The sequence below is a fragment of the Penicillium solitum genome (genome assembly GCF_028829755.1).
Source record: "Penicillium solitum strain IBT 25940 chromosome Unknown utg000004l_segment0_segment0, whole genome shotgun sequence".
In the NCBI taxonomy this organism is placed as follows: Eukaryota; Fungi; Ascomycota; class Eurotiomycetes; order Eurotiales; family Aspergillaceae; genus Penicillium; species Penicillium solitum.
Window position 1 is genome coordinate 2,980,126 of NW_027072124.1, and position 27,699 is coordinate 3,007,824.

At 49.8% G+C, this 27,699-nt stretch overlaps 10 protein-coding genes across 10 annotated transcripts; 4 read left to right on the forward strand and 6 right to left on the reverse strand.

Moving 5' to 3' along the window:
* Positions 1–1,497: 1,497 nt before the first annotated feature.
* Positions 1,498–2,672, reverse strand: N7455_007126 (uncharacterized protein; the record flags this gene model as incomplete). Its single annotated transcript, XM_065605541.1, has 4 exons — positions 1,498–1,952; positions 2,002–2,074; positions 2,467–2,574; positions 2,631–2,672. 4 exons carry the CDS (start codon positions 2,670–2,672, stop codon positions 1,498–1,500), a joined length of 678 nt encoding a protein of 225 aa, XP_065461395.1.
* Positions 2,673–4,248: 1,576 nt separating this feature from the next.
* N7455_007127 (uncharacterized protein) lies at positions 4,249–4,764 on the forward strand (the record flags this gene model as incomplete). Its single annotated transcript, XM_065605542.1, has 1 exon — positions 4,249–4,764. One exon carries the CDS (start codon positions 4,249–4,251, stop codon positions 4,762–4,764), a length of 516 nt encoding a protein of 171 aa, XP_065461396.1.
* Positions 4,765–5,815: 1,051 nt separating this feature from the next.
* On the reverse strand, positions 5,816–7,261 carry N7455_007128 (uncharacterized protein; the record flags this gene model as incomplete). Its single annotated transcript, XM_040957749.2, has 1 exon — positions 5,816–7,261. The coding sequence occupies one exon, from the start codon at positions 7,259–7,261 to the stop codon at positions 5,816–5,818; it is 1,446 nt and encodes a 481-aa protein (XP_040811848.2).
* A 1,109-nt stretch (positions 7,262–8,370) lies between these two features.
* N7455_007129 (uncharacterized protein) lies at positions 8,371–9,420 on the forward strand (the record flags this gene model as incomplete). The annotated part of the gene is made up of 1 exon (XM_040957712.2): positions 8,371–9,420. The coding sequence occupies one exon, from the start codon at positions 8,371–8,373 to the stop codon at positions 9,418–9,420; it is 1,050 nt and encodes a 349-aa protein (XP_040811828.2).
* A 595-nt stretch (positions 9,421–10,015) lies between these two features.
* N7455_007130 (uncharacterized protein) lies at positions 10,016–10,765 on the reverse strand (the record flags this gene model as incomplete). Its single annotated transcript, XM_040957809.2, has 1 exon — positions 10,016–10,765. One exon carries the CDS (start codon positions 10,763–10,765, stop codon positions 10,016–10,018), a length of 750 nt encoding a protein of 249 aa, XP_040811830.2.
* Positions 10,766–11,272: 507 nt separating this feature from the next.
* N7455_007131 (putative VPS9 domain protein) lies at positions 11,273–15,330 on the reverse strand (the record flags this gene model as incomplete). The annotated part of the gene is made up of 3 exons (XM_065605543.1): positions 11,273–14,868; positions 14,933–15,182; positions 15,253–15,330. The coding sequence occupies 3 exons, from the start codon at positions 15,328–15,330 to the stop codon at positions 11,273–11,275; spliced, it is 3,924 nt and encodes a 1,307-aa protein (XP_065461397.1).
* Positions 15,331–15,977: 647 nt separating this feature from the next.
* N7455_007132 (mitochondrial 37S ribosomal protein uS11m) lies at positions 15,978–16,679 on the reverse strand (the record flags this gene model as incomplete). Its single annotated transcript, XM_065605544.1, has 1 exon — positions 15,978–16,679. The coding sequence occupies one exon, from the start codon at positions 16,677–16,679 to the stop codon at positions 15,978–15,980; it is 702 nt and encodes a 233-aa protein (XP_065461398.1).
* A 332-nt stretch (positions 16,680–17,011) lies between these two features.
* On the forward strand, positions 17,012–18,608 carry tim44 (protein translocase subunit TIM44; the record flags this gene model as incomplete). Its single annotated transcript, XM_040957718.2, has 2 exons — positions 17,012–17,874; positions 17,933–18,608. 2 exons carry the CDS (start codon positions 17,012–17,014, stop codon positions 18,606–18,608), a joined length of 1,539 nt encoding a protein of 512 aa, XP_040811718.2.
* Positions 18,609–20,241: 1,633 nt separating this feature from the next.
* N7455_007134 (uncharacterized protein) lies at positions 20,242–20,505 on the forward strand (the record flags this gene model as incomplete). Its single annotated transcript, XM_065605545.1, has 1 exon — positions 20,242–20,505. The coding sequence occupies one exon, from the start codon at positions 20,242–20,244 to the stop codon at positions 20,503–20,505; it is 264 nt and encodes an 87-aa protein (XP_065461399.1).
* A 1,166-nt stretch (positions 20,506–21,671) lies between these two features.
* On the reverse strand, positions 21,672–23,058 carry N7455_007135 (uncharacterized protein). The gene is made up of 3 exons (XM_065605546.1): positions 23,003–23,058; positions 21,953–22,953; positions 21,672–21,891 (listed from the first exon to the last, which is right to left on the reverse strand). Exons 1-3 carry the CDS (start codon positions 23,003–23,005, stop codon positions 21,822–21,824), a joined length of 1,074 nt encoding a protein of 357 aa, XP_065461400.1. The 5' UTR covers positions 23,006–23,058; the 3' UTR covers positions 21,672–21,821.
* Between the last annotated feature and the right edge of the window lie 4,641 nt (positions 23,059–27,699).

Below are 27,699 nucleotides of genomic sequence, written 5' to 3' on the forward strand. Positions count from 1 at the left end.
CTAGCCGATTGTACAATCATTCAGGCACTGCCGATTAGTTTCCCATCCTAGACTAGCTATATAAACCAACGCTCTTAGTAATTGTAGTCGTTCCGTAACACATCAATACTCATATTTAAGAAGCTGGATTGGAATAACAACATTTCCGCGGTGAGGTGTCTGTGGACACGGAGATATAGATGGAGCTATTGGTTTAATTAAACCCAAACTTATCTTTTGTTGATTTGTCTGACTTCCGATGGCATTGGCATAGCAACCCTAAAATAATAGATTAAGTGCCATATGCGGTGGGCGCCTATCAACGTTATTAGATAAGTGACGCGTGGACACCGGGGCTTCTCTGAATGATATGAGCTCCGATCAACCCTACTACATAAGTGGGTTCTTGGTTTAGTATCGACAATATATGTCTGTTGCTAAAGTGAATGTATTGCTCTATTTAGTTGGAAACACAAGTTACTCTGAGGAGGTCATTCGGGTCTGTCATCTGCCCTTTGTCACTAGCTTGAATCCTTCTTCAAGTAGATAAGCTTTGCTTACTGAAAAAGGGCTAGAAAGTGGAGAGAAGGTGGGTAAATTGGGCGTTAGCATGATATTTTAACTAGCGCCGTTCCTGCATGGAAATGTCAACAAGCACTTATCAGTGACTTGGCTCCTACGATACTGTGGATATACTCTAATGAGTAGAGATAAGTCCTGATATTATGGCCGGCTCCGTCCGCTACTATCTGTATCTAGAGCCTAGTGTATAAGAACGCCGATTTACATAGAGCCTGACGCAGAATCCTATACATACTACTCAAAAGTGGACACTCATTTTTCCCGACCGTTACTCCACGATCATGAGTACTAAGTATCTTGCCATCTTGGCATTCGCTGTCTGCATCCTGAAGTCGGTCGCAGCAGTCCCATCTCTGAGTTTGGAGAAAGATGCTCGACGTGGGGTGGCCTAGTGGTATGATTCGCGCCTAGGGTTCACCCAATGCATTAATGCGCGAGGTCTCCGTCAATCCTGGGCTCGGGCCAGTCTTTTCTGTTTTTGCTGTCGTCCATCTCTAGGACGGCAATGATATCTACGAGATTAAGCCAAGAGGCTCGTCCTACCATTGTGCTTCATTGGCGGCTAGCGCTTACATCCGCGTGACTTTAACACCGCACAAATAGCCATGAAGACGCTAAGATTACGTGTACCAACCGCAAAAAAAGGTTGACGTGAAATGCCGACGACAACAACAACAACAACAAGAACAAATATACATTTAAAAATTCTCCGAAAAGACCCTTGCGTTTACACATATCATATTATTAATATCATATTGGGGCCAAATATCATATCAGTAAGTCTTGTGTCATCGAGCACAGAAGCAGCATGGCCGACTATTCTTGTATTAGGACCTCGCACAAGTCAAATTTTTATGCTCATATATTTCTTCTCCGCTGTGTCATTCTCATTCGCTACCTGTTAAAATCATATCCTCGAGATACCATTTAAGATGTTTAGCTGCTTCTCTGGTTTCCGCCTGTGGAAGGCCGCTTCCTTTTATTTTCCGAAGCCTGACTCGTCTCCTGCCTATTAGAGTTAGGCGTAGTGTTGGAAGAACCTCCCGTCACTGCGGCACGGGTTCGTCGTGATGTAGACCTCGATGTGGCCGGGATTGGCGTGTTCTCGACCTGTCTCATTCTCTTCCTCGGTGCCTCCTCGTTCTCTAGGCTTTGATCACTCTCTGAGCCTGTATCGCTCTCCTCACTCTCAACTATGATGGAATTCCTTTCTTGACGTACTTCTCCAGGTGCGGCATCGTAGTAAATGCGTACAGACCGATCTTGAACACGCTTCACTTCTAGTCGCTGAGTGCCATGGGGATCGAGGTAAATAGTTGGGCCATCCAGCTCCCAAGTATCATACGGTCTCTTGCCTACAAAGTAACGGTAAAGTCGATCGGCCACTGTATCTTTGAAAGGAGTTAGTGGGAGCAAATATTAGAAGAGACCAAAACGTACTCTGCTCGGCTGTGACTGGAACTCTGTTCGTGTTGACCCACCATGAAGGAGGAGGATTAATCATGGTAAGACACTTGATAGGGGCCGCATTTTCCAGTCGGCCTCATAGTACTCTCTATCCTGTGACCCGGCGGACTTTTTCCACGCGACCTTTTTAACTGGGTCGATGTAGTGTTGGGTTTCACTGGGTTCCTGGTAGAAGTGGCTTCCATTCCTAGTTGCAAATGGGTATTAGAAGGTGTATATATGATATAGAAAATCCATAACATGACAGAACTAGACTAGCTCAATCAAGGCTCCAAAGACGAATAGTCACCTACTTATTGAAGAAATGATAGGACTTCCCGCTCCTCATCCCGGGTCTATAGTATTTATGAGTACAGTTCCAACTACCATATGAGATGTTAGTTCCAATCTTGAGACCACCGTATTATACAGGTTGGAGATGCATAAGTAGCAGCTTACAGTTGGGGTGAATCCGCACTCCGTGAGAGTGTAGGAGCCGGAGGTATCCGAGCACATCATGCCGGGCTGACGCCTCGCCTCAGACAAACGCTTGTTATCCATATGCTCCTAACGAGAGGTTAGACTACTCCATGTTGCACTTTCCCACAGCGCCAATTACTTACTCTATCCACAGCCGCCTGGAAATATGGGACGAATGCAGCCATTGGATATTTTGATTGAGTTCTGATCCTGCGCAGGCGGGCACTTAGGGGCCCAGGGGCGGGGGATGGAGCAAGCCGGATGAATCTTGACTGACTTCGGACCCGGGGGGCCTGTTGGGGAGGGGGTTCCCTGATCCCCACCCCAAGCCTACCAGTACCCAACCACTCGCTGCAAACGGAGCCCGGATCCCCCGGTCACTGGGGCAAAATGAATTTATTCGGTAGCTGATTTTGTTGAAGCTATACACTTGTCATTGTACAGCTGCCTTCTTAATAATAACGCATGGGAAATAAACCAAAATTAATTTGGATTGTGAACTCCGTAGTGGCTGGAGGTGCTAATTATATAAGTTTTATTTTTATATTTCTTTATTCTTTTGTAAATCGGTAGGCCCGGGGGCCTAGGTATGGTTTATTGGTCTCTTGAGGTTGCGAGGTTGATGCCACTGCGCAAGTTGGTTGGAACCGTCGAATCCGTGGACCACGTTAGTGACCTTGGGCTCCATATAATCATAGACAGCTTGGGTAATATTTTTAGGACGAGGCTTCTATTATTGGAATTTTGAGGGATCTTTGTGTGACAATCATGATTCAAAATGGAGGATTGGTTGAGTTGGGCTGATGAAAGGTGTTAGGGCCGCTGTGCCAATGCCTAGGGGGTGGTGGGTGGTGCCCCGGGTCAGGCTTCTGGGATCAGGGTGCCATCTTGGGCTTATTGGGGCTCTAGGCCGGTTAGACCCTAAGCTTGGACTTCTTCTTAGCCCAAATGCACCGGAAGTCTCTCCCCACCTAAGCATGGGTAGCACCCATCTTATCTCTCCATGGAGGTATCATATTATCATATCTCTCTTCCTCTATGGGGATAGGCAATTAGGTGGCTTTTGGTGGAGCATACGTCTTATCCTCTCCACATGTCAAATACTACAACAGTGCACAATAAAAGATAATATTAGATTCTATGCGCCAGATAGAACGAATTGAATATTTCGGTGCCAAAAGAGATGCAACAGACCTGCTCAATGACCCTTTTTCATTGATTTACACTAGCTTTGTGCTATATAAAGACAGTAATAAGGTCCGGACCCCTGTTTTCAGTGTTTTCTTCGAGACCTTTGACTCGTTCACTACATTATTTTGCCTTTGTCGCAAGGACCAATTCCTCATTGTCTTTACAACTATTTTCGTGTTTATTTATAAAGTCTTTATTACATCTCTTTTATCTTATTCCCTTGTACAAAGGCTTTCTCCTATTTCTCATATTCGAGTTGCAAGTATATAAAGCTGCTCGAGTATCCGGCCGTACACTTTAACATCAAGTCTCATCGACATTAGTTTCACTACCTTTTCGAGTCACCGAGAAATCTCACCAATTACCTCATTGTGAATCTCTAACTAGCTTACAACTCAGGTCGTGATGTCGTCAAGCACTAGACGAGTAGCCCGTGGGGAAGAGATAAAGCAACGGATTAGCGACCCAACTAATCCCGGTTGTGATATTAATAGAATCAGTTTGACTTGGAGAGATTTGCACTCTTGTCCGGAATGGATTCTCCACAATCAGCCTATACTCCTACCAGAAATGTATATGGATTGGATGGGGGAGATTGGTTTCCCAGAGGAGCGTGATTTGCATCACCATTCCGAATCCGTTTATCGACAAGTATCGCTCAAGAACTTCACTACTGGCACTACCTGGATAGGGCGAACTGGACCTGGGGTGATTTTCCTTGAACTTTTGCAAGGAAGCCGAGATTCCGGGGATCCCTTCATGTCCGAGTTAACCAAGGCTGCTTATCAACGCGACTTTGATCTTGATACCTTGAGATACGTCTATGTCATGGATATTGGGAACAATGATACCAAAGCATATATTGAGGAGGAAATAGACGGGCCCGAGGTCAATATAGGGGATCAGGGTGTGACCTATCCTTCCGAGGCAATGGTATTCAAAGGAATGCTAGGTACGCAAGTTGGTAGGATGGTCTCGTATTTCATTTTGGGGGCATATGGCCAGGGTGTGAAACATATCACACAAGTTCATGTTTTTTGGGCCGAAAATGCTTACCAAATTCGGTTCAAGATTGAAGACATTTAAACCATGTTGGATACTTGAAAGCTGGATGCAAGGTTAGGAAGAGAAATAAGTAACCTGGGAATATTGCTCTATGTGTTTTGATCTTTCTTCGACGGCGTTGCAATGCAAGGATTGGCATGTGTTTTCTGGAGACATTGATACAGATTAGAATGACATTTTGTTTTAGTTAAAGATGGAATTTGCCTTTGTAGAAGTAGCAGGTAGTTTTTAATTCGAGTAGTAACCCGAACACAGCAGCAACCAACCCTCAGCATACAAATACATAATAAGTCAGGTCTATCCAATTCCCCAGACAATTGTCGGGGCAAATAATGAGAGGGACAAGCGGCTCGAGGTTGTCGTTACCTGCTAACAATAATTTCCGAATGTTGGTGGTTAGAGTGTCCATGTGATACGGCCGTAGTATGTAGCTAGCTAGGTCAGCTTGGCTTACAGTATTCATGCAGGGGCCGGTCCGGTTTGAGACAGGACCACATTCACCAAAATCTGCTGTATTTTTTTCCCCCCTAGGAAGAGCATATATATCTTCTTTCTACTTAGATATACATATCATTACGCTGAATCACGCCTTAAGCCCTGAATATGTTTCTATTTAAGCGCCCTCCATTCATGGATGTGCGCCGCGGCCCGCCGTCGGCTCCTGGCGGAAGAGCCGTGGGGCGGGCCATCCCGTGGACCCCACTAGTGCTGTACCTCATCTCTATGCGATTGGCCCGGGGCTGTGCATCTTCAACAATTCCAGGGAGTCCAAACAAATTCCTTTGCCTTCCCTTCCCAAACCGTTCTTTTTCTTTAAGGTCTTCCGTTTCGTGTCTTCGCTTTTGAACGAGGATGAGGATGCCATCCTTGTTGACTAAGGAGGTGTTTGACCTCGGGACTTTGAAGAAGACAGTATTCTTCCGGCTTTCACCCGATGTTGCTCAATTCTTCGATATCCCTATGACACAAGAAAGCATTGAAGTCCTTGAATGCCCAGAGAGTATAGGGTAGAATGCTCAAGTCATTTTCACATTGACCTCAACTTCTATAAACAAGATACTCAAAAAGTGACTCACACCTTGGATATCTCCCTCCGCCCAAGCCACATCATCAACCTATCCCTCTGAACATTACCCATGACCGCAGGCTCCAGCGCCAACCTGACTTCCCAGGGCGAAGACCGGCCCTTGTACCGAGCTGGGAAAATCCAGGCCTGGCCAGGGAAAAGATATTCTGGCAAATCAAAATCCCTCACTGGCCCCAATACCGGTCCAAAGTCATGCTCGTAAGTCGGGAAGCTACGCAGCGAGCTGATTACAACGTCCCTGGGGCGAGTATTCGCAGCCCAGTTGTCACTCGCAGCGTTGGCGGAGATAAGTTTTTGGATAGTCTCGTTGTTGACGGAGCCTAGAGCAGTGTGAACTGAACTTGCGAGCTCTGCGAGGAGTTTGATGTCGTCGCGGTCGATACGGGGTGTGATGTGAGTTTTATTTTTGGAACCAGTCGTTGAAGAAATAATCGCCGCGAGAGGTGTGTATACGTCGTGGAGGATCACTGCGTTGCCAATGTATGATGGTGGTAGCTTTGGTCGCAGTTTCGACCACGCTTCAGTAACTAACGCGGCGCAGGACTTGGTTGGCGTTGGCGTTGGCTCGGTTTTTATGATAGCTCGGATCGTGCACAGCCAAATCACCGCAGTGAAGATGGTGTTGCTGGATATCTTGCTGGCATGGGGATTGGACTTGTTCTTTAGGATGGTAGCACATTCAGTCTTGAGTTTTGCTATCTTGTCTGCATTGAGAACGAAATTTCGAGATGTGGGTATATAGGGTATCGAACTTGGCATGAGCTTGCATAGAGATGAAAGGTCCGCATTTTGAGAGTGACCTTTGATACTCAGAGCAGAGGCCGCTTCGAATATTTTTAGTCGAATTTGTTGTTCTTTCAGCGGATTTGTTCGTATAATTTCTGGGCCCGCATTTGGGCTGCGACACAACGCTGCAAGCGCATCCAGGATAACAGCGGTCCCAATACCATCTATCGCCGTGTGGTGAAAGTTATAGCAAAGTATGATCCCGTCTGGCATGATATTAGCTTGAAATCTTATGACGGGGCTTGGGTAGTCTTCTGCCAGCGCGAAGGGAATCGGGATAATGTCCTCGTTTAGAAAGATGTCCTGCGCCACAACGTGACGTGAATATCTGGAGAAGATGGGTTGCTCGTGGTACTTTATCCTGAGCATGGGTAGTTGCAGTAGGAATTGTTTTGTTGGGGGTTGTATCTCGAAGACGTTGTCCTTGCCTGGTACCCGGGTCGAGAAGGCGACATTTCCTGTCAGAAATGGTAAATATTGGATGAGGCGTTCCACTCCATGCTCTAAGATGGGGATGGCTTTGGAGGACTCATTGAGAGAGAAAGTGAGAAACGCTGCTAGGTGAACTCGAGACATAGAATGATCGAATGAGGTGGCCACATAGGGCTCAAAGGTAGGAAGTTCCTCATCCGTTTCGAATTCCATATTGGATTACAGCCTATATAACTGTGACGTTATAATATTCTTGGGACAGGGATATAAAAGGCTACTATGAAGAATAGGACGTGTGTATAGAGGAAAGGAACCATCTACTACTGTGCCAGGGACTAAAGGACTGGGAGCAAACAATGAAAGTCGCCTGACTTTCCCAATACATATTGATAGGATCACTTATAGCTTCTATGTCTTGCCTAAAGATAGCGGTGTGCAATACAACTCTTCGGCTTTTGCATCCCAATACAGAGTACAGAAAGCCAAGAAAGAGCCTAGAATGGGCCGAGAACCGCTTTGTGATTGTTAAAGGATTTACCTCATACATCTTTCAGTCGCGAGGAGAGATGTAGCATACAGAAGTCCTCGAATTAGACCCACAATAATCCCCAGGGATGTTGAGGAGTTCAGCTAAGCCCGTCTACGGGGTACTCTTTCTCCTTGTATTTATAATCTTTTCTTGCATCTCACCATCTCACATTTCCATATCTTGCACAGAGGGCCAGAAAGGTCAAATGGACATGTTGTATGTCGACAAGAAGAAAAAGACGCAGAAAAAGACGCAGAAAAACACCGATTGCGGCCTGAGGTGGCAAGGCTTTTAACTCTTTGTATGAAGGCGACAACCTCAGAAGACATCACCTCGGTATGCTTTGCCAAATCATTGCCTTAATACAAACATCTTGGAAGCTCTAGCGCTATAGATATCCAAACTCATAAAACGACTTCATTGTCGGAATAATTTATTTTCAAGTTTATGATCTCTATAACCACTCGCTTCCTAGATATACCACGCTGGGTCATTCTCATAAACCTATAGCACAGATGAAAATGATAATTTTGCAGCTTAAAAGGTAGATAGAATGCAGTCTTGATGCTTCCATACTATAGGTGCTTAATTTTGCCTCACTCCCATATACATACCTAGGTCTGTATATACAATTCATGGATTTATTTACAACGCACGTGGTTGCCAGAAACCCTACATCGCACCTGCTTTATTTCACAAGTGTACTGATACCGTTACACCCGACGCAAAATGACTCTCTCTACAATTTACCAGCCAGACAGCAAGACATCCATTCTCTTCCAACCCTTCCATCATGACAAACGGGGACTACGGGAAGCTCGCCATTGCCACAGCCGCCATTCTTGGTATCCTCACACTCGGGGCACTGATATATTTGGTGGTGTGGTACATCCAACGAAGACTCCGCGCCCGACGGCTTCGTCGCCAGCAGAGTCAGGGGAATGACCAATTTGATCAGTCCGCAGTGTCCCTAGCCGAGGACACAAGCAGGACTCTAGATGACTTCCTCTTGAAGGATATCCAGCCCGAGCGGAGCTCAATCATGTTCAGCAGAAGCGGAAGCGGGTCTCCCTCCATCACCATCATAATTGACGACGCGGACAATGCTGACCACTGCAAGCATCCACCTCAGCCTCCACCTCAGCCTTATCTCACAAAACAAGACACCACACCTTCTTCCTCTGCAGATACCCACACCTCGACGCAGACCTCAACTCAAGAGTCGGATCCCGATGACCTGCGGTCCGATCAGACACAGTGGAGCAGCTCGGGGCAACGTTCGTCTAGCACAACTCCAAGGGCATCCATCTCATCGTCCGCTATTCCAACATCGCGATCATCCCAGATTTGGTCCACGACCTCTGATAGTACGCCGTCGGACCAGGCTCAGAGAGGCAGCTCGGGACAGCACTCGTTAACCACAACCCCGAGAGCATCTATCTCATCCTCTGTCATCCCGACGGCGGGATCCTCCCAGGTTTGGACTACGACCTCTGCCGGGACTGAGAGGTTTTCGCTCCTTAGTCAATCTTCAAACCACTCGCGCCGCCCCAAAAGTCCCGCTGGCCCATCGGCCGCTCGCAGCTCACAGCTATATGCACGTCGTTCGAGTGCTTCTGGTGCACCAAGTGGTCCAGCTAGTGCAGGCGTTTTGCTGTCTGCATCCCGCATTTTCAACGAGGCGGAGACTTCTCGCATGGCGTATTCAAGAAATATCGACTCTGCTGGACCAATGAGTCCCACTTCTCCCGTTTCTCCAGTGTTGGTAGATGTTTCACCTAATGATGATATGCCCCAATGGACATCTGTTCCCGCTACTCCCTTTCCTTTCGGTCATGTGTGACCATTGGTGGCATACAGTGGGGTGTTGGTTTGGCCTTGCCTTTATGGTATGGCAGTTCGTTTAAACTCGACGAGGAAAGATTGTGGTGAATTCAGGTTCCATAAATGACTAGGCGGCTATTCCTTGTCTTTGACTTCCCTCTCACCGTTAATATTTTTGGAAGTTAATGTTCTCAAACGAGATTTCTTGTTGCTGACACCTCTTATCCATTATGTATAGTGTCCAGGTCTTTCCAATGCTTATCTTTCTTATTAATCCCATTGTTCAATTGGATACCAGTCCCACCTAGAAGTTGGGAAATGCCAAGTTTAAACAGCAGCTAACATTGGTAGTACGGAAGTATAGGATGGTAAGCTGAATAACTCCAAGGCACAACCTAAAGATATCCAATTGCTAATCATTTCCCATCAAAGACTTGAGTAAAAAATATAGAACTAGCACCCAAGAGACTCGATTCATGGATTGATTGTGTTGCTTTCATTTGCATTTTTTGGTGCTGATGGAGCCTTCATCTTCCTTGCGCTGATCCCAGTCGGTGCTTCCTCCTTTCCTTCGGCGTGTCATGAATTTCAGCACAGCAGTGAAACGTCCTCCTCTAGATAGAAACATCGCTGGTACCGGCGAGATCGGTAAATTGCTGATGTCTTTCCATAAAGGCAGCGTGTTTAGCATGACGGTCCGCCTTCACGTTCAGTTCCTTAGGAATCCGCCAGAACTGAACCCTGATCCCCTTCTCCTCCAATATTTCCACCTCACCGAGAAGACGTTCCCAAAGGTCCCGATTCCTGATTGGCTCCCCTGAGGTTGATACCCAACTCGAATTTAGCCATTCCCTTATCAAACTCGTGATACCATCTACCAGGTAATCCGAGTCAGTTGCAATGATCAGACGACTGAAGCCATCCGCAGCCCAGTCTTTGTACCGCAGAGCTGCGATGATGGCGCGGATATGTGCGCGGTGGACTGTCAAGATTTGCTGTTGACCATCGGGCCCCTTGAACTCCAGAGGAAAGCGTGCCCAACCAGATGCGGAATCGTTGTACACGAAGGAACAACCCGCTCTGGCGTTTGTTTTGCCGTCATCCAGACACGTGGCGTCCGTATAGATGAGGAATTCATCTTCGATGGAGCGGTTATCTTCATTGAGGCGGATGAATCGATGGACCCGGTCTGTTGCTGTGACTTTGGGGCAATGTGGGAACAAGGACTGTGGTGTATCAACTGGGCTTGGAGGAGTGAACTCTGTTGGGATAACGCGGCCACTACCGACTCTGAGTTCCGTGTACAGAATAGGAGGAAGGTGGCTGATAACATAATGCGCGGGGTTCACTTGGTGCAAGGCCATGGTGATTTGGTAGACGCATCAAATTGTGATTCCAGGGGACCTTGATATAGCGTTAACCGGCGTTCTTTGTATTAGGCAGGCAACATACCTTCAAATGCTAACTTCAAGTGTATAGGGACGAGGATGCAAGCGTTAGATGATGAGGGAGACGACAAGATAGAGCAAGTGACTAAGGCAGGGCTCTTCGCTCCTTCCATATTTGTCCTGGGATGCTTGAGGCTGAGATCACAAGAAATCAATGATCATGATATTTCATTGAATGTTCTCTGAGCTACAAAAAAAACAAAAAGCAAAGGGGAAGTCCCACCTCCACGCGCCTCGCTATTCCAGTCCTGGGGACGCTTCAGACATAAAACCGACAAAGATTAAAAACACATACAGAAGCAAAGTTCTCGAACACATGTCCGCCATGAGATGTACAGGTAGAAAAGTAGGAAACGAAAGCTGATACAAAAGGTAAGGTGGAAAGAGATCCTTCAGGTCTATCCGGATATATGATCTTCATCTTCATGCATTCATATCGCGCACACTGCGTAGGCACCGTTCAAGGCGTTTGCCGCGCTCCTTTTCGCGTACAAGGGTATCCTTGACAAACGCTCGGATGGCGTCACGACCGACCCTTTCCCGCCATGAGGTCCAGCCAGCGAGTTCGCCGACCACGACATCCTTGTTCCACGAGACTTCTTTCGCCAACCGAGTGGACTCGGCTTCGCCATCGCGGATCTTTTGTTCAAGGTCACGAACAGACTTTTGGCGAGACTCTTCGAAGCCGGGCAGATTGATGTTGAATTTTCGGGGGAGGGAGGGGGAGAGGAGAGAGGAGCGAGAACGAGAGATATGGCGGTTTGTTGAAGAGAGGGAAGACATGAGGGCTAATGGGCGGGATAAAGAGATGAGGATTGCGGCGGTTGTGTTGTCGATTGAGGAAAGGGCTGCCAAATACTGGAGAAGAGCGGAGGAGTCAGACCTAGAGGTCGATAGGTAGGTAGCGTAACGGGCAAATGCCTCAATGTGTGAGATCGGAAGTGCATTGGTGGGCGCTCGGAGTGTAGCAAGGACAGATGAGCATATCATCACCGCATCAGCAAGATCGGATGTGGAATTCTGCAATGCGTGCCCTCGGCGAATCAGGGACCGCGTGTTGACATGTACACCGCGCACCATGTCCTGGGCGTGGGTAATAAACTGCTCCGTGTCCCGCATGCCCTCTAGTGACACCGGCGCATATTCGTCTGCGATGGTCTCTGTGAGCACGGCAGCCTTGCGGTGCGATCGGTCGGCCACCATCTCAGGCTGAAGTTCTGGAACGAGGAAGAATTCCCATAACATTTCGTGAGTTGAAAAGGTTGGATGGGCGAGAAGGGTCTTCAGGAACCGATCCAGTCTTTCCTGGAGATCATGGAGCACAGACCGTGATGGTTTCGAGTGGATCTGGAATGGATTCCGGAAATCCGAGAGAGACGGCATGTAAGATCCCGGATGTTCTACTGCAAGCCATTTAGCCAGATTCTCAAAGTCGGAGAAATTGCGGCGACATGTCGTAACCGTGTACGTAGTCGATCCGGGCCGCGATGATGCCACTGATTCAGTCGGAGGGAATGGCGCGCCGGATTTGAGAATAAAGCGCACGGTTGCGTCCTCAACGAAGTAAGACCGCACGACCGTTGTGACACGACCCGAGGGATCTCCGCAAGCTGATGGAGGATGGGACAGCAAGATCAAATCGTCGATGCGATTTCGCACCTCATCATCCTTGGCCAATTCCACGGCCGTCAAACCACGGGCTTCTTTAACATGAACGTCGACTCTTGGGTCTAAAAAGAGGATGCGAACTTGATCAACTCGCCCGTACTTGCTGGCCATCATCAATGGGGTAAATCTCTTGTCGTTGGTTGCGTTGGGGTCGCAATCGCTGTCCAGCAATATGCGCCGGGTAATCTCAGGGTCGCCAACAATATGTAACAATGTATTCCCCTTCATATCAACATGGTCATCAAGCTGGAGAGGTTTATTGTCACCTTGCGCCCATTGCGCTGCAGTTAAACCAGCTTGGACCATTGATTTGTATTCTGGATGATCGTATGAGCGACAAAGCGCAAAGAGCGGTGTTTGCCCATGTTTGTCCCGTTGTCGCCATGGGATAATGTTACCAAGTCTCCCCAGCAGCGAGGGTGTGCTGAAAAGATAATGAGCAACAGTACGACCGTGGACGTCAGATTTGGTCAAGTAGGACGCAACCACGCTTGTATTTGACCTTGCAAATAGGAAGTCTAAGAGGATCTTGACTATGTCGTTGTGTGCGAGTTGAACCGCAGCATTTAATAGCGTGGTCCCATCGGCATTGGTGTCTTGGATGATTTCTTCCAAGGGGTAGTATTCTTCTAGAGTCAACAGGTACTTCAAAGCCTCAGCCTGACGAGCCTCGACTGCCATCATCGGTATGGAATGGCCAGCAGGATCTTGGGTTCTTGTCAAGGTCTCAATCGAATTGTCACCTTCAATCCCACTGGCCATGGACCCAAGGGTTGCAGTCCTGGAGATGAATGAGACGGCTGATGATTCCGATAGGCTGCGAACGTCCATTGAAACCTTCTTGATTGGGCGGTGCGGGTGAGATTCTTGGATAATCGAAAGATCATCCCAAGTTTGGAATGGGAACACATGGGATAGCGGTGGTGCATCGACAACAGCTTCATCCTGGTATGATTCGCCATTTGTATGACTCGTGTAGGAGTTCTCAAGAGGGAGATCATCCGGTTCATCGGCGTCATCTGTCTGGAACAGTACAGACTTTCGCTCCGGTTCCGGTGGAGTCGTATCATCTATTGATTCGTGGTCCCCGTTCGGTTCCAGTATAGATTTCATATCCGATATTCTGCCAGCCTTTGTCGCTTGCCACAAACGTCTGTTCCGAACGCTCGCACGCCGTAACCCGGCGGAATCGGTAACGAGATACATCAAAACAGCTTCGAATGTACTTAAAGCATATCCCATCTCGCCATTATCAACGTCGTCGATGTAAATAAAATGCTGCATGTACAACAACCGAGCTTGGAGATGCCGTATTTGAGAACGAATGACCACAACAAGCAACAACGACACCAAGACATCAGCGTTGATTGTAACAGAGGAAGTTCCCTTCTCAGATGCCGAGCCGTCGATTTGATCATAACTTCCAGGGAAGGAGATAACCTTCACTGTTCCAAGGAGGGTATTCAGCATATCATGGGGACATCGAGCGTCGTTGATCTTCCGGAATTCTTCCACAGCTCGCCCAAGTCGGCGAGTCAGTTCTCGCTTCCCTTCATGTCCACCTTCAACGGAAATTCCAACTTGGGACACATCAATGCTCTCCATCTGGCGAATGCGGGAATCCAGCTCTGTGTCCTCTGGTTGGCGGAATGAACAAAGACGGGGGAAGAGCAGCGGCTCATGAACTTGCTCGGCAACATAACGTTCGATTAGTCGCTCCACTAGAGGACCGGTGAGGTCAGTAGTCGCACCAAGCAACGATAATTGCTGCTTGTCAACGAGGCGGAAAAGATCAATGGCCGCAGTCACCGCGGTTTCCAAGCTTCGACGCATGAGATCTTCGTCGTCCTCAAAGTATTCCTCGGAATTGAAGGGCAATCGCCCTCTGCTGCGTGACGACCAGCTGCGGATGGAAGAACTTTCATCTGTCCAAGACTCGGTGCGGGACAACTTGTGGACGCGTTCACTGCCGGACGCAGATGGCGATCGTGAGGGTGGAGGCGGCAATGGTTTACCAAGTTCTTTTCCAAACTCTTTGAATAATCTTTCCAGGCCCGGGTGCATCTGCCTGGCAATCATCGGGTAATTGGCTAGCAGCTCCCCAAAAGATTTGATCTCTTGTTTTGGTGGCGTCCCGATTGAATCTCCGTTTCCATATTTCTTGTCCGGCCTAGGTTGTCCAACGATCCCGATGTCGGTTCCAGGGACTACCGCTGGTGAGATCTTCGCAGGGTCATACGTTCCGATCAATGGGCGAGAGATGTAGTAAATCAGCCATGGGCGCGATTCATTGGACGGGCTGTAATATAACACGTCGGAAAGCAGTTGCGCCTGTGTGAGTGACTTGAATCCTAATAGAAATGACCGTGTTAGCTAAACATTCAGGCGAGCGCATTCACCAACAAGTGCTCTTACCTTTGTTGCTGTATACTGAGTTGTCCTTGATGATCACCGTCCTCCCATTGAATGTCGTCACCTGCTTTGCTTTCCCTCGATTCTCTCGCACATTGTTCTCCTCTTTGGAATTCGCAGAGCCAGCGTGGATTGGGATGCGGAGCACATGGCTCCCTAGGAACTCCTCCGACGCGACAAGATCGGAATATAGCAGGTTGGACTCCCGGTCGCGTGACCCGATGAGAGACTCTGTCGTTGGAACTAGCAAGACCTGAGACGCACACGCGATATCAATTAGCCACTCCGGGTGATCCGAGGCAAGCTTCACAGCCTCCACCTACATGATTCTCGACCGGTATACACTGGCCCGGGACAGTGCTTCGGAAGAAGGCACGGAGGAAAGGGTTTAGAGGGTGCATCCAAACGGTTTTGGACGGCCCAGTCGAAGGACTCCAGCAACCATCAAGGCGTCCGTCTCAAAGCTCCGCAGCAGGGGAAATGTGCGCCGTAAGATTTCGCGGGGAAGGGCAGCTCGCATCCAACAGGCAGCAGCGCGATATGAAGTCAGAGGGAGTCGTTGGATTTAGTGGACAGACTTGCAAATAAGCTTGAACAAAATCACAATGCTAGATCGTAGAAAACAAGAAATCACAAGGATAAGAGTTGAAGCAGAGGCACATGTGTTGCGGGTGAATCGAGAACGTGATCGACAAGTTGATTGGCGCTATACCGCATTGGGTAATTCTTCCATTCAATACACTGCGACCTGGCCATGCTCTTGGATAGCTTCGGAGATTCCCTAATTTCCTAAAATATTTTGTCAGGCCAAAAAAAGTGTCAAGTGTTGGACTCAGTCTTAATTTACAGAGGTCTTGCTAGTAGATTTTGTGTAGTCCTGTCATGATATTTCTAATATACAGAGAATAGATGGCGACAGGCATGCCATATAGATAAAAACACAAAAAAGGACTGCCGAGGTCTCTCCGCACAATGCAATCCGGTACAGCTGTGCCACACACAAGCAGCCAACCCAAAACAAAAACATGGTCTCTCCTGTGGAAAGAGATCAACCCAGTCTACGCACGTGTCTGCTGCGAGTACCACCGAACTTCAGGCGAGTGGAATCGGTCACTCGCGCAACAAGCCCCCGAAGGTGTCGTCCTTCGTGGCCCAGCAGGACCTTTGTAAACGCATCGCGACCCTTTCCAAACCCACGGTACACGACCTCCAACCGCTCGATCTCCATCAGGAAGCCCTTTTCCTGAATCTGATTCATAACATGAGCGGACAATTGGTATGCAGGGTCAAATCCAGAGCGACCAGCTTTGCGGAAACCTATCTGACCACATCCAATGGACATAAGGGGGCTGCCGTTTGGTCGTGCCAAGGTGAGGATTGTGTTGTGCTTGTGGCAGTAGACGTGCAGGTGGTGGGGAGGGGCTCGGTCGGCGTAGGGATTCTTGATCATGTCGGCTTCGAGGCTTTCGGCCATCCTGGAGTAGTCAGAGCTACCGCGCGAGGACGGTGCACCTGACCTCTTGCCCTGCATCATTTGTGTGATTGCAGAAAGCGGCGATGAGGAACCGGAAGGTGACCCAGGTTCTCGATTCAGCATCTGTTTCTCAATGTCGCTACCATCGTTGCGCGCCGAACGCGTGCTTTGGTGGGAGAATGGACGTGTAATGCTCAAGGAGGAGACTCGAGGCTGAGATTGGCGGCATACTGAGGGCAACGCCTTGGTCAACTTGCTCATCGAAAAGGAGCTCATCGTGGTGACTGGGTTTTGCAGCGACAAAGGGGGAATATCAAATGAGGAAACCGACACTGAATTATAAACAGCTGATCAATTGAACACAAATCACCAATGCGAAGTGCCGAGATGACCACAAGGCGCGGGTGGTGTAGAGCCGTTGTCGGACCGGAGGGAAACGCTGGAAGTTTTTCGAAGTCTTGGCATCTGCACTTTTTCCCTTCCCCGAGATCTTTGCCTCCTCCCCATCACCTTCTTCATATCGCGTCCAGGCTGGGCTGGAATCCATCTTTCCTCTACCCTCATATTTAATTTTATTTTGTTCTCCTATCCCGTTAACGCTCTAGAGCATGATTCCGGCCAACATGTCCGCGGCACGAGCCGTTTCCTTGCGGTCCCAGGCACCGTCCCTCCGAGCATCATCTCAGCGGTTGTCTCGCGCCGGATCATATTCGACCGTCTCAGCTCAAACATTCACTCACTCTGCGAAGAGCCACCGAGCCGTCCTTCAATCCCCTTCCCACCCCATCTCTCAACTTGTCTCACCATTCGCCGCTCTCCCTTTGACGCGGTCTTTCCACGCCGCAACCTCCCTTTGGCAGCAACAGCAAAAGCAACAGGAGGGCAAGCAGGGTGAGGACGCAAAGTCCGAATCACAGGACGAAGAGTCCAAGAAGGAGAAAAAAGAGAAGGAGGAAGAGAAGGCTCCACCACCACCCCATGGAGACAAGTCTCCTTGGCAAGTCTTCCGTGAGACTCTGCAGACCGAGTTCAAGGCCTCCAAGGAATGGGAGGAGTCCACCAAGGCGCTAGCCTCCTCTGCTCACCAGTTCACCGAGAATGAGAATGTCAGACGTGCGCGCGCTGCTTACGAGGCTGCGTCGACCGCTACGACCTCCAAAACCTCCACAGCCTTCAAGACAACAGGTCAAGTCATTGGCAAGGGAGCTGCTTGGACATGGAACACCGGCGTTGTGAAGGGTGTTCGAAAGGGTGTCAATGCAACCGGAGAGGGACTCGAGAAGGCCACGAGACCCGTTCGGGAAACCGAAGCGTACAAGAGTGTGAAGGACGCCATTGATGATGGCAGCAGCTCGCGCTACGGCGGTTGGGTCGAGAAAGAGGAACGTCGCAAGCAGCGCCAGCGCCGAGAGGAGCAGGAGCTCAAGGCTGGAAAGTCTGCCCGTGTCGAGGAGAGAGTTGAAGATCCCAAGTAAGTTTTGATGACGACAAGGTTTCAATTTTGGCGTTTCTAACTGATTTATCTCTAGCGCCGGTACCAATGTCACTCTCCACAAAGATTCCGCCTGGAAAGACTCCTGGAAAGACTTCAAGGACTCCAACCCCATGATGCAGAAGCTCTTCACGATCAAGGAGAACTACAACGAATCCGAGAACCCCCTAATCAGCACAGCACGCAGCATCTCCGATCGCGTTGCTGGCTTCTTTGCCGAGAACGAGACCGCCATGGTCATCAAGAAGTTCCGGGAGATCGATCCCAACTTCCAGATGGAGCCTTTCCTGCGCGAGATGCGTGATTACATGTTGCCAGAGGTCCTTGACGCTTATGTCAAGGGTGATGTTGAGACACTCAAGCTCTGGCTTTCAGATGCTCAGTTCCACGTCTACGCTGCTCTCGCTAAGCAATACACCACTGCCGGACTCAAGTCGGATGGTCGCATTTTGGATATCCGTGGTGTGGATATTTCTCACGCCCGTATTTTGGACCCCGGTGACATTCCTGTGTTTGTTGTCACTTGCCGGACACAGGAGATCCACGTCTACCGCAAGATCAAGACTGGTGAGCTAGCCGCTGGTACGGATGACAAGGTGCAGCTGGTCACCTATGCCATCGGATTGACTCGTATCCCTGATGAAGTCAACAACCCCGAGACTCGGGGCTGGAGATTGATCGAGCTGCAGAAGGCTGCCCGTGACTACATCTAAGAGCGCAATCCTGTCCCTCTTCACTCCATACTGCCACATTTTTCTCTATCTTGTTGTCGGCATATTCCCTCGTGGATCTCACCCCCTCTTGCATCTTGACTTCCACTCCACCCCTTTCAACTGTACAATACAACTGTTTGATATCAAGCCAGGTGGATCCTGGCACCTGTTACGGTTACGCCTGTTGCAGTGACTCCCAATTCGGGCCTTCGCTGGTTAATCGGATTTTCTTTTCTTCATGTATTAATGCTTCATTCGTCTGACGTTTTGCCTCAAGTCTTACTCTTGAGGACCTACGGCTCAGTCCGCTCAAATCCGATTGCTCCTTCCCATAGTCTAGGATGCGTTGGATTTTATCTGATGGCATTTCTCTGGGCCTTGAGGTGTTCTACTGGCGTCTTTGTGCATTTTCTTCCCACTCTCCCCTCGCCACTCTGTATGACTGCATTGGGTTGTTGGTTTTGGTTTCTGTTGGGGCCGGAATGGGCTCCCCATCATATGAAGCTCCTTGAAAATTGTGTAAATATATAAACAGACATTTTTGGCTTGAATTATTTTCGCTATATATTGTATTCCGTAGTTATCTTGAGATGTCGACACAACTTTGATGTCGACCCACTGTAAAAATATATATATACATACCATCTCCTCATTGCATTTCTTACTTCTATATTATTTGCGCCCTGCTGTCTGTTCTAAGTCATATGATTCTTGCCGGCTTGAATTGTCTGATTTATTCAGCTCAAGAGAATACATGTATCAAGTTGTATATAAAAATGGGCGATAGAGGCGTCATACTGTATTAATGCCGCTAATCCCGATTCCGTAGAAGTTCAGGATTCTTAGCATGTAAGAATTGGCGTATGCGAGAAGTAACTTATGTATAGAATCAATTAGGGGTTAGCGTTAAAATGATCCAATGTCATGTTAATTATGAAGAATTAACTTGGATTTTCGGGGGCAATCATATAGTCTTTTCCTTCATGACCTTCCCACAGCGCGTTGAGTTATTAGCGCCCTTTTTAATCATGACAATTTGTATGTTTACGATTTATCTGTATTTGGTGTGTTCCTTTCCACGAAGGAGTGTCTCTGGATCTTCGTTGTCGTCGTCTCAAGCCCACGATGAAGAGAGCCGAATCGCGATGCCTTGTCAAAATGTTGTCCGTGGTGCTCCTAACATTTTCCACGAAGAGATCGGAGGCTTCATAAGAGACCTCAAGCTTTGTTAAGATCCGTGTCACCTGGCTGTATTTGCCAGGACTTGTTACAACCTGCCCCTGGACTGGCGAGTTACAAACTAGGCCAAAAAGACCACTATATCTGAGCGTAACCGACCTCATATATATAGTATAGTGCGTGACATGACACTTGTGGTCCCTAACGGATGTTAGGGCTTAGTATATACACTACTACAGCGAGAACGAGATGTTCCGGTTCTTCTTTTCCCCTTGGCACTTAGCAACTACAATACAGTCATCTTGCTCTCTACCCCCTCCTAGGTTCTCATCAACCATGATGTGCATTGTTGCCTGCCCGGGCCACCCAAACAGTCCAGGAACTGCCAGGACTAGACAAACGATAAAATGAGCAATGCCAACATGAGAAGATTCTCTCTCTATGCAATTTCACAATGGCGGACAGAGCCACTTACTTCAACTACAAGCAGGGCCAAAAACTCGTCTATTGGATTACCCGTGCGTGCAATAATATCATCAATACAAGTCCATCCGAGGCGGTTGTCGTCCCAGTTTCTACTGGGGAGGTGTCTCTGGCAACACTCAAGGAATCGTCTGAGCTCATCGCACGGCACAACAAGCGGATTCCAGCAATGATCTACCAACTGTTTTTTGGTCCATTATCAAGGCCCGTCGGAAAAGACATCTTCTGTTCTTGAAGATTGCCGCCTCCAGTACTGATCCACAGGTATCCCGATGATATCCAAGGAATATTTTGTCGGGAGTATCAGTAAAGAAATTCTAGCAGATACAGTCAGATGGCCTTCAGTTGTGATCTTGAAGTGAGAGAAGAGACCTTGATGAAATGAATTGGTACCTGGACCTTACCGAGTTTACCATGGACTATAAGCTAACACACGGTGGTAAAGTGAATAAAGCCATGTTCAGCAAAACATCAAGCTGGAACTCCGCAGATCAACCCACAGGAGAAACCAAGGCATAGCGCCGGAAGATGGAATAGGACAAAACCCCCCTCGATACAATTTACTGGTCTCGATGCTGGAGCCTTTCTCTGCGATTACATGGAACTTGACGGCTATGTCACGTTACGGTGAAAAATTCGAGAAATGGTATTCTGTCGAAGGTTCTTCTTCATCATACCTTGGAGATTTGGTGTATGGTGGACTCAATTCATCTCGTGAAGCCGAGATGTCAACATTTCCGAGAAGAACTTCCCTAGGTCGCCTATTTGTTGCCTTTCCTAATCAATATCCAAGTATAAGTGTGGTAAACCATCCTAGAGGTCTCTTTGTTTTTTATGATGGCCATGACCCCTAGCACGATCTTTTAGGTCTTTGCAACTCAAGGAGTCAAGCTAGGTGTCACCAGAGCTGGACTTACGGGACTCCGCGATTATAGGAATAACATATCTGGTCTAGCTAATTATAAAGACTTGAGTTACCAAGAGGATCATGAAAAGAGGAAGAACTGCAGTTCCATTCCTGAACAAACTGGACTTTTTATAGTGGGGTCTGATCCCAGCCTGGAGGCCTGAAGAAACAGGTACCAAGTATCTGAACACAAAGAACATCTTCAACACCATCATGTAATGATTGAAACGCCATGGAGACCAATGACGAGTGTATTGACATACACCTGATCACACACAACCAGCGTGCCGGTATCCCAAATATCAAGGACCTAAAGGCCAACGACTTTGATCCCGAAGATCATGATGAGTGTTCATCAGACACAAAGGCGTGTTATTTACGAATGCTGACCCCTACAAATTTGGATTCAAAGAAAAGGGTAAGATAGAATGAGTAGTGCCTTGGAAGTTAAAGGGGATGAGTACCATGACTCTACCGTCGAGGTAAACATGGCGGTCACGAGGTGTATCTAGCAGTGGACGTGCCCAGGGGGAAAGGAAGTAACATTTTTTTCTTTCTAAGGAACGCTTTGAAAAGTGAATTTGCTACATGGTATATCAGATTGCGTCTTTCAATTTCATGGCATCAATCATCGAACCAGAGATTTACTTCTGGCCTCCAGCACCGGCATCGGCACCGGCACCAGCGCCACCGCCGCCCATCATGTTACGAGCCCTGAGTCGATTGTCAGTAATGCTAATGCGAATTCCGAGGCCCAGATATTTCATAAACTTACATATCCGCGAGGTTGGGGTCGCTCATCAGGCTGGACATGTCAGGCATGCCGCCACCCTGACCAAAGTTTTCGGCCATCTGGCGGAGGCGGGGGTTGCTCATCAAGTTGCCAAGCATATCAGGGTTGCTCATGAGGTTCTGTGCCATGCCGGAGAACATCGGGTTGCTCATCAGGGAACCCAGGTCGGGCATACCACCAGCACCACCAGCGCCGCCAGCTCCGCCACCAAGCATGCTGGCCAGGGAAGACAGGTCAGGCATGCCACCGGCACCACCGCGCGAGGCACCAGGAGCAGTGTCCAGTTCCTCAGATGGGGGCTCGGTGGTCCGGCTGGTCTCTTCAAGCTTGCGTGTCGATGTCTCCAATCCACGCTTCATGGCCTCACTTCCACCGTTGCCTTCGGCCTCAATACCCTTCTCGTATGCCTCCTTGGCGGCATGGTAGTCTCCCATATCGAAGCGGGCGAGACCCAAGCGGCTCCACGCCTTGGAGTACTTGGGATCGGCGGCGGCAGCAACCTCTGCATCCGTCGCGGCCTTCTCGTGCTGGCCGGAAGCGGAAAATGCGGCGGCGCGGTTGGAGAGATAGATGGGGTTGGCCGGCGCGATCTCGAGAGCCTTGGTGTATTGCTCAATGGCAGCGGCGTAGTCCTTCTTGGCCATGAAAGCATTGCCCTCGGACTTCAGCTTATCGGATTCCGGTGTGGGCACACCGACCTTGGGCTTCTCCTCCTGGGAAGTCTGAGCTCCTGCAGCCGATTGCGGGGTTGACTTGTTGCGCAGCTTCTCGTAGACGCTGTAGATTCCGACCAACGATTGTCCGCCGACGGCATCCTTCACAGCGGCCTCATCAGTGGGGTCAACTTTGAAAGTATCCGCGATACAAGACTGGGCGATTTCAATAGACTCAGCATCGTCGGCGGTGAGGGTGCCATCTTTCAGGCTGGAGCCGAGGAAATCGATGACGGCCAAGGCCAAGCGCTTGTTGCTTTCTGTGGGAGCCTGCCATGAATCAGTACCATGAATCGATCGCGACAGGCGAGAAGCTTACCATGATAGCTATCTTCCAATAATTACTGCGAACGAAAGATAAATAACGTTCAGGAGTGACCGAGATGGAAGAAAAAAACAGGTGAGGCAATGCGGGGGATGAGCTTTTGCACGTGATCATAGCTTATCGTTTCTGAGATTCTGTTAGGATCGCATGGTTTCCATTGGGTAGTACTAATTACTAGCTAAATGCAGAATGTATTACATCAGCGCCAAGCATGGGCTTGGCCTCCAATAAAACCCCTGAGTGCTTACTAACTAGCAAGTAGTAGTAAGCACTCGCTACCAGGTACTTGCTCCAGTACTAGGAATGTAGCGCCTGAGGCACCAATAAGTTGTGGCCTCAGGCACGGAGAGTAAGCAAACCCTCCAAACCTCTCGGAAGCACATCCCTCCCCACCAGATCTAGCTTACCGCCCCGGAAGCTGCAAAAATGAAGCTATCCAGACTTCCCGAATAGGCAGTATAAAAAGACCCAGCAAGATGAGAGATCCAACAAAGGCCGACAAAGACTTGCCCGGTAGGCAGTGAAAAGGCTCCTTTGTGTGGCCTCACTTTGTCTCCTTTGTTCTTGCTTGCTCGGGTATTCTAAGCAAACAATCAATCCTTTGTTCTTGCTCGCTTAGGCATTGTAGGCAAGCAAGCCTTCTGAGTATAAATACCCCCATCTTTTCCCCTCAAATATTTCTTCTCCTCTTTTCTCCCCAGTCTTGCTTCCTATTCCACTCTTTGACGACATTGAACAACTTGTTGGTAAGTGATCTATCCCGTGTCTCGCTTGTTGTCGTTCTTGTCAGGTACTAACACGTCACTTTGTCACAGTAACAATGTCGTTCCCAGCCGTGAATTCACCTGCTGGTCCCTCGCCTGACCCTCTCGCCGTGCCAGATGAGAACTCAGAGGGAAACACCATGGACCTCCGGTCGCTTGGCGCTTCGTCTCCTTTGTCGGTGCCGCAAGACTCGCCTGACATGGAGACCTCCTCTGCGGGAGCCTCGCAGTCTTCTGGTAAGTCTCATCCCTCCCCCATCCTCGCTTGTTGCCCCACTTGCTAACTTTCTTTAGCCGGCCCGTCTCCCTCCCCTCGCTTCGTCAATCTTGACGCTGAGGATGCCACCGAGTTGCCTACGGGCCTCGATGATGCCCTGCAACCGGTTCTACCTGAGGAAGTGAGAGGTATGTTGGCCGCGTTGCAGGAGGAGTGGGAGAGGATCGGAGGTGAAGTGGATTGGCCCCAAGCTGATGGAGTTTTCCAGCTTCGCGCGGTTACATCCCACAACCATCAGGTGGCCGTCATTGGCCAGTGCATCGGTGTCGCTGCTCCCTCCGGGGAGGAGTGTACTCGGTGCCGACGCAGTGCTGGCTGCTTTGCTTCTTGCCGGGTCGTAGCTTTCCGTGAAAGCCCGAGCAAGAGCACTGTGGTCAGCCTGGGTTCCTGCATGTGTTGTCACTTCGCAGGTGTGGCTCGTGCTTGCTCCTTGCGCGTTGACACCCCTGCCTGGGCACTGGACGCGCTTCGTGTGCACTCCCCCGAGTTCCAGTACCCAGCGGTCACTCCCACTAGTAAGTCCCCCGCCCAGCCCACTACCCCTTCCTCCGCTCCTCCCTCTGCCCCTCGTTCTGCTGCTTCCCGCTTCTTCAACTCTGTGTCTAACCGCTTGTCGTCCCGCAAACGTCCCCGTACCTCCCCCTCCGCCCCCGACTTGCCCCTTCGCCCCCGTGTTGAGTCTCGTGAGGAAGTGTTGCAGGAAAGTGAACCTATTACCCCCCGTTGGCGCAGTGTACTTACCCGTGAACTTTTTGAAGCCCCCCCCCATGTACGGTTGCAGATGGAGCGTCGTTTGACGGAGGAGATAGCGCAGATGCAGGTAAATGTTGATCTTGTTCGTCGGGATTTGCGTGGGTTGGAGTCACTTCGTGGTCAGGAAGCGATGGAGCGGGCTGTTGGTGAAGAGGAGGTGGATGCTGTTTGGGCTGAACATGTTGCTGACCTCTAGTTTGTTGACCTCTAAGTAGTACTTGCCGAATACAAAACACTTGTTCTAATCAATGACTTCTTCGTAGTCCCTTGTAGATTGTTCTTCGTAGTATTGCGGGAGTCTTCGCTTGCTCGCGTACTTGTTGCGGCAGCGGAACCTTCACTTATTGTGAATCCATTGCGTATCGACGCGGCCTGCGGAAAAGGTATGGAGATGCTTGTTGCATTGTCGGAGCGTCCTCCATCTGCTGATCTCCTTGGCCATCCTTTTCAGCGGTGTCGTCGCTCTCTAGGTTCTCTCGTGGAACCTCTTCTACCTCTTCCTGGGTAGGTATCCAGTCCACTTGTTGGGACTCTTCTACCTCTTCCTGGGTAGTCCTCCGGTCTACTTGCCGGTACTCCTCCACTTCTTCCTGAGTGGGCGGATAGTCCTCCTCTACCTCTCTGTGGGTAGGGGCTGTGTGTTCTAGACCGTTCCTCTGGGTCTCTTCCACTTGTTGTTGAGTGGGTATCCTAGCCGCTTGCGGCCATGTTTCATCCGGCGCGTGTGCCATATCCTTTGCTTCCGGCGCAGGTGCCGTTCTTTTCGTCGCTTTAGCGGCTAGCGGTTGCTTCCTCGCTTTCGCTGCGATATGTCGAAGTGCTTCTTCCCTTCCCACCAAGCGTGAGCGTACCCCTGAACGCTCCAATGTGTCCCATTCAGCCCGGGAAATCGTGGCTAATTCATGGTAGCTAGGCGGTTCGTCGGAGTCCCTATCGATCACTTCGCCTCCGTCAAGTGGATGGCGAATGTCTACACCTTCTCGCCGAAGCCGATGCTTACCGCCCGACGACGTCCACAACTGGTTGGGGTTATCGACGAAGGCGTCGACAAGGCGGCGACCGTTCACCAAGTTCCTCAGCACCCGGCCACCCGGCTCAGCGAGTGCATACGTGCCGAGTGGGTGAGCTTTCAGAATCTTATACGGCCCGAACCATTGTGATTCGAACTTCTGCTTTGCCTCATTCCGGACCAATACCCACTTGCCCGGTTGCAGTGGGCAAGTGGTTACTTTCTCGTCGTGAATTTTCTGCGCCCGGATGGCTTTGTACAACAACTTCTCGTTGGCCTCGGCTCTTGCGTGATTGACGGCCATGATCTTGCTGTCTAGCTCCGCTGGGTCTCGAGCAGAGGTCACCGGCTCGGTGTCCCCCGGCAAGCGTGGATGGGTTCCGTATACCAAGTAGAAGGGACTCTTGCCCGACGTGGCATGTTCCCTCACCCTTGTGGCGAATAGGGCTTGTGCCAAGTACAGGTCCCATACTCTGGTAGGCTTACCCATGCAATACTTCGTGAGTATCCGTCCCAGCAAGCCGTTGAGGTTCTCCACCTTCCCGTTCGTCCGCGGGTGGTATGGCGTGGTCGTCCGGTGCTTCGCGTTGATCAACTTGATGAAGTACTGCACGGAGGTGGCGAGCAAGTTGGCGCCATTATCTGTCAGGAACTCCGCAGGTGCACCGTATACCGTGAAAATGTCGTCGTGGAGGAACTCAGCGACAGCTTCCTCTGTCGCTTCTGGCAAGGCCTTCGCAAGTGGCCAACCGGTGGCGTAGTCGATCGCCGTGATGATCCACCGGTTGCCGCTTGGTGTCGTGGGCAGCAAGCCGATGAGGTCGATCCCCCACCTTTCAAATGGTTTGATACCTGCGCTTGCTAGGTACTGAGATGCCTCTCGCTCGAAGCTCTCGTTTCTCGATCTTGACACTTGGCAATTCGGACAGAGGTGCACCACCTCTTCCGTATCCTGCCGTATGCCGGGCCACCAAGCGCGGGTGCGGAGCACTCCACGCAGTCCTGGGTGGCCCAAGTGTCCATATTCCCTATGCATCCTCTCCAGAAAGTCCTTCCGGAAGGGTGGCTCTAGGTATGGGGCGGAGGATCCGTCCCCATGTAGGTAAGTTAGTCTGGTATTCTCCTCCTGCGTTGCGGCCGTCGGCAAGGGCGACTCGTGTATCGCTAGCTTGCCTGCCCAACGCATAACTTCTCGGCGGAGTGACTTATCGTCCGGCAAGCTGCCGGCCGACAAGTATTGGATGGTAGCGGCGTACCATTCCACTTCGTCGAATCCGCCCACCTTTTTCATCAAGTTCAATCTCCCCCAAGTGGGTGCTCCCTGGGCCACATTAGCTGGTCCCTCTCCGAGAAAGTCAGGGCGCCGGCTAATGGCGTCGGGGACGACCGCTTCTTCTCCTTTCCGGTACCGAAGCTCGAGGTCGTATGCCTGGAACTCGTCGATCCAGCGAGCAAGTCTCTTACTATATGCTCGCGTGGTGGTGAGGTATTGGAGGCCTTCGTGGTCGGTAATGATAGTGGTTCTTGTTCCATTCTCCAAGTACCTATCCCAAGTCCGGAGAGCTTCCTTGATCGCGAGAAGCTCTTTCTCGTGGACTGGGTAGTTCAACTCTGCACCTTTCAACTTGCGGCCGTCGAAGGCGACGGGGTGCATCTTCCCGTCATCCCCCACTTGGCAGAGCACGAAGCCGATCGCCCATTCGGAGGCGTCGGTCTCTATAGTGAATGGCTTGGCCCGGTCGGGTTGGACAAGTACCGGGGCGTTGACAAGCGCCTCCTTCAAGCGTATGAAAGCCACTTCACATTGCTCGGTCCAAGTGATAGGTCTAAACTTCTGCTTACGCAGTTCTTCGTCGGCCTCCTTGGTTAGGTTGTGCAGAGCCACCGC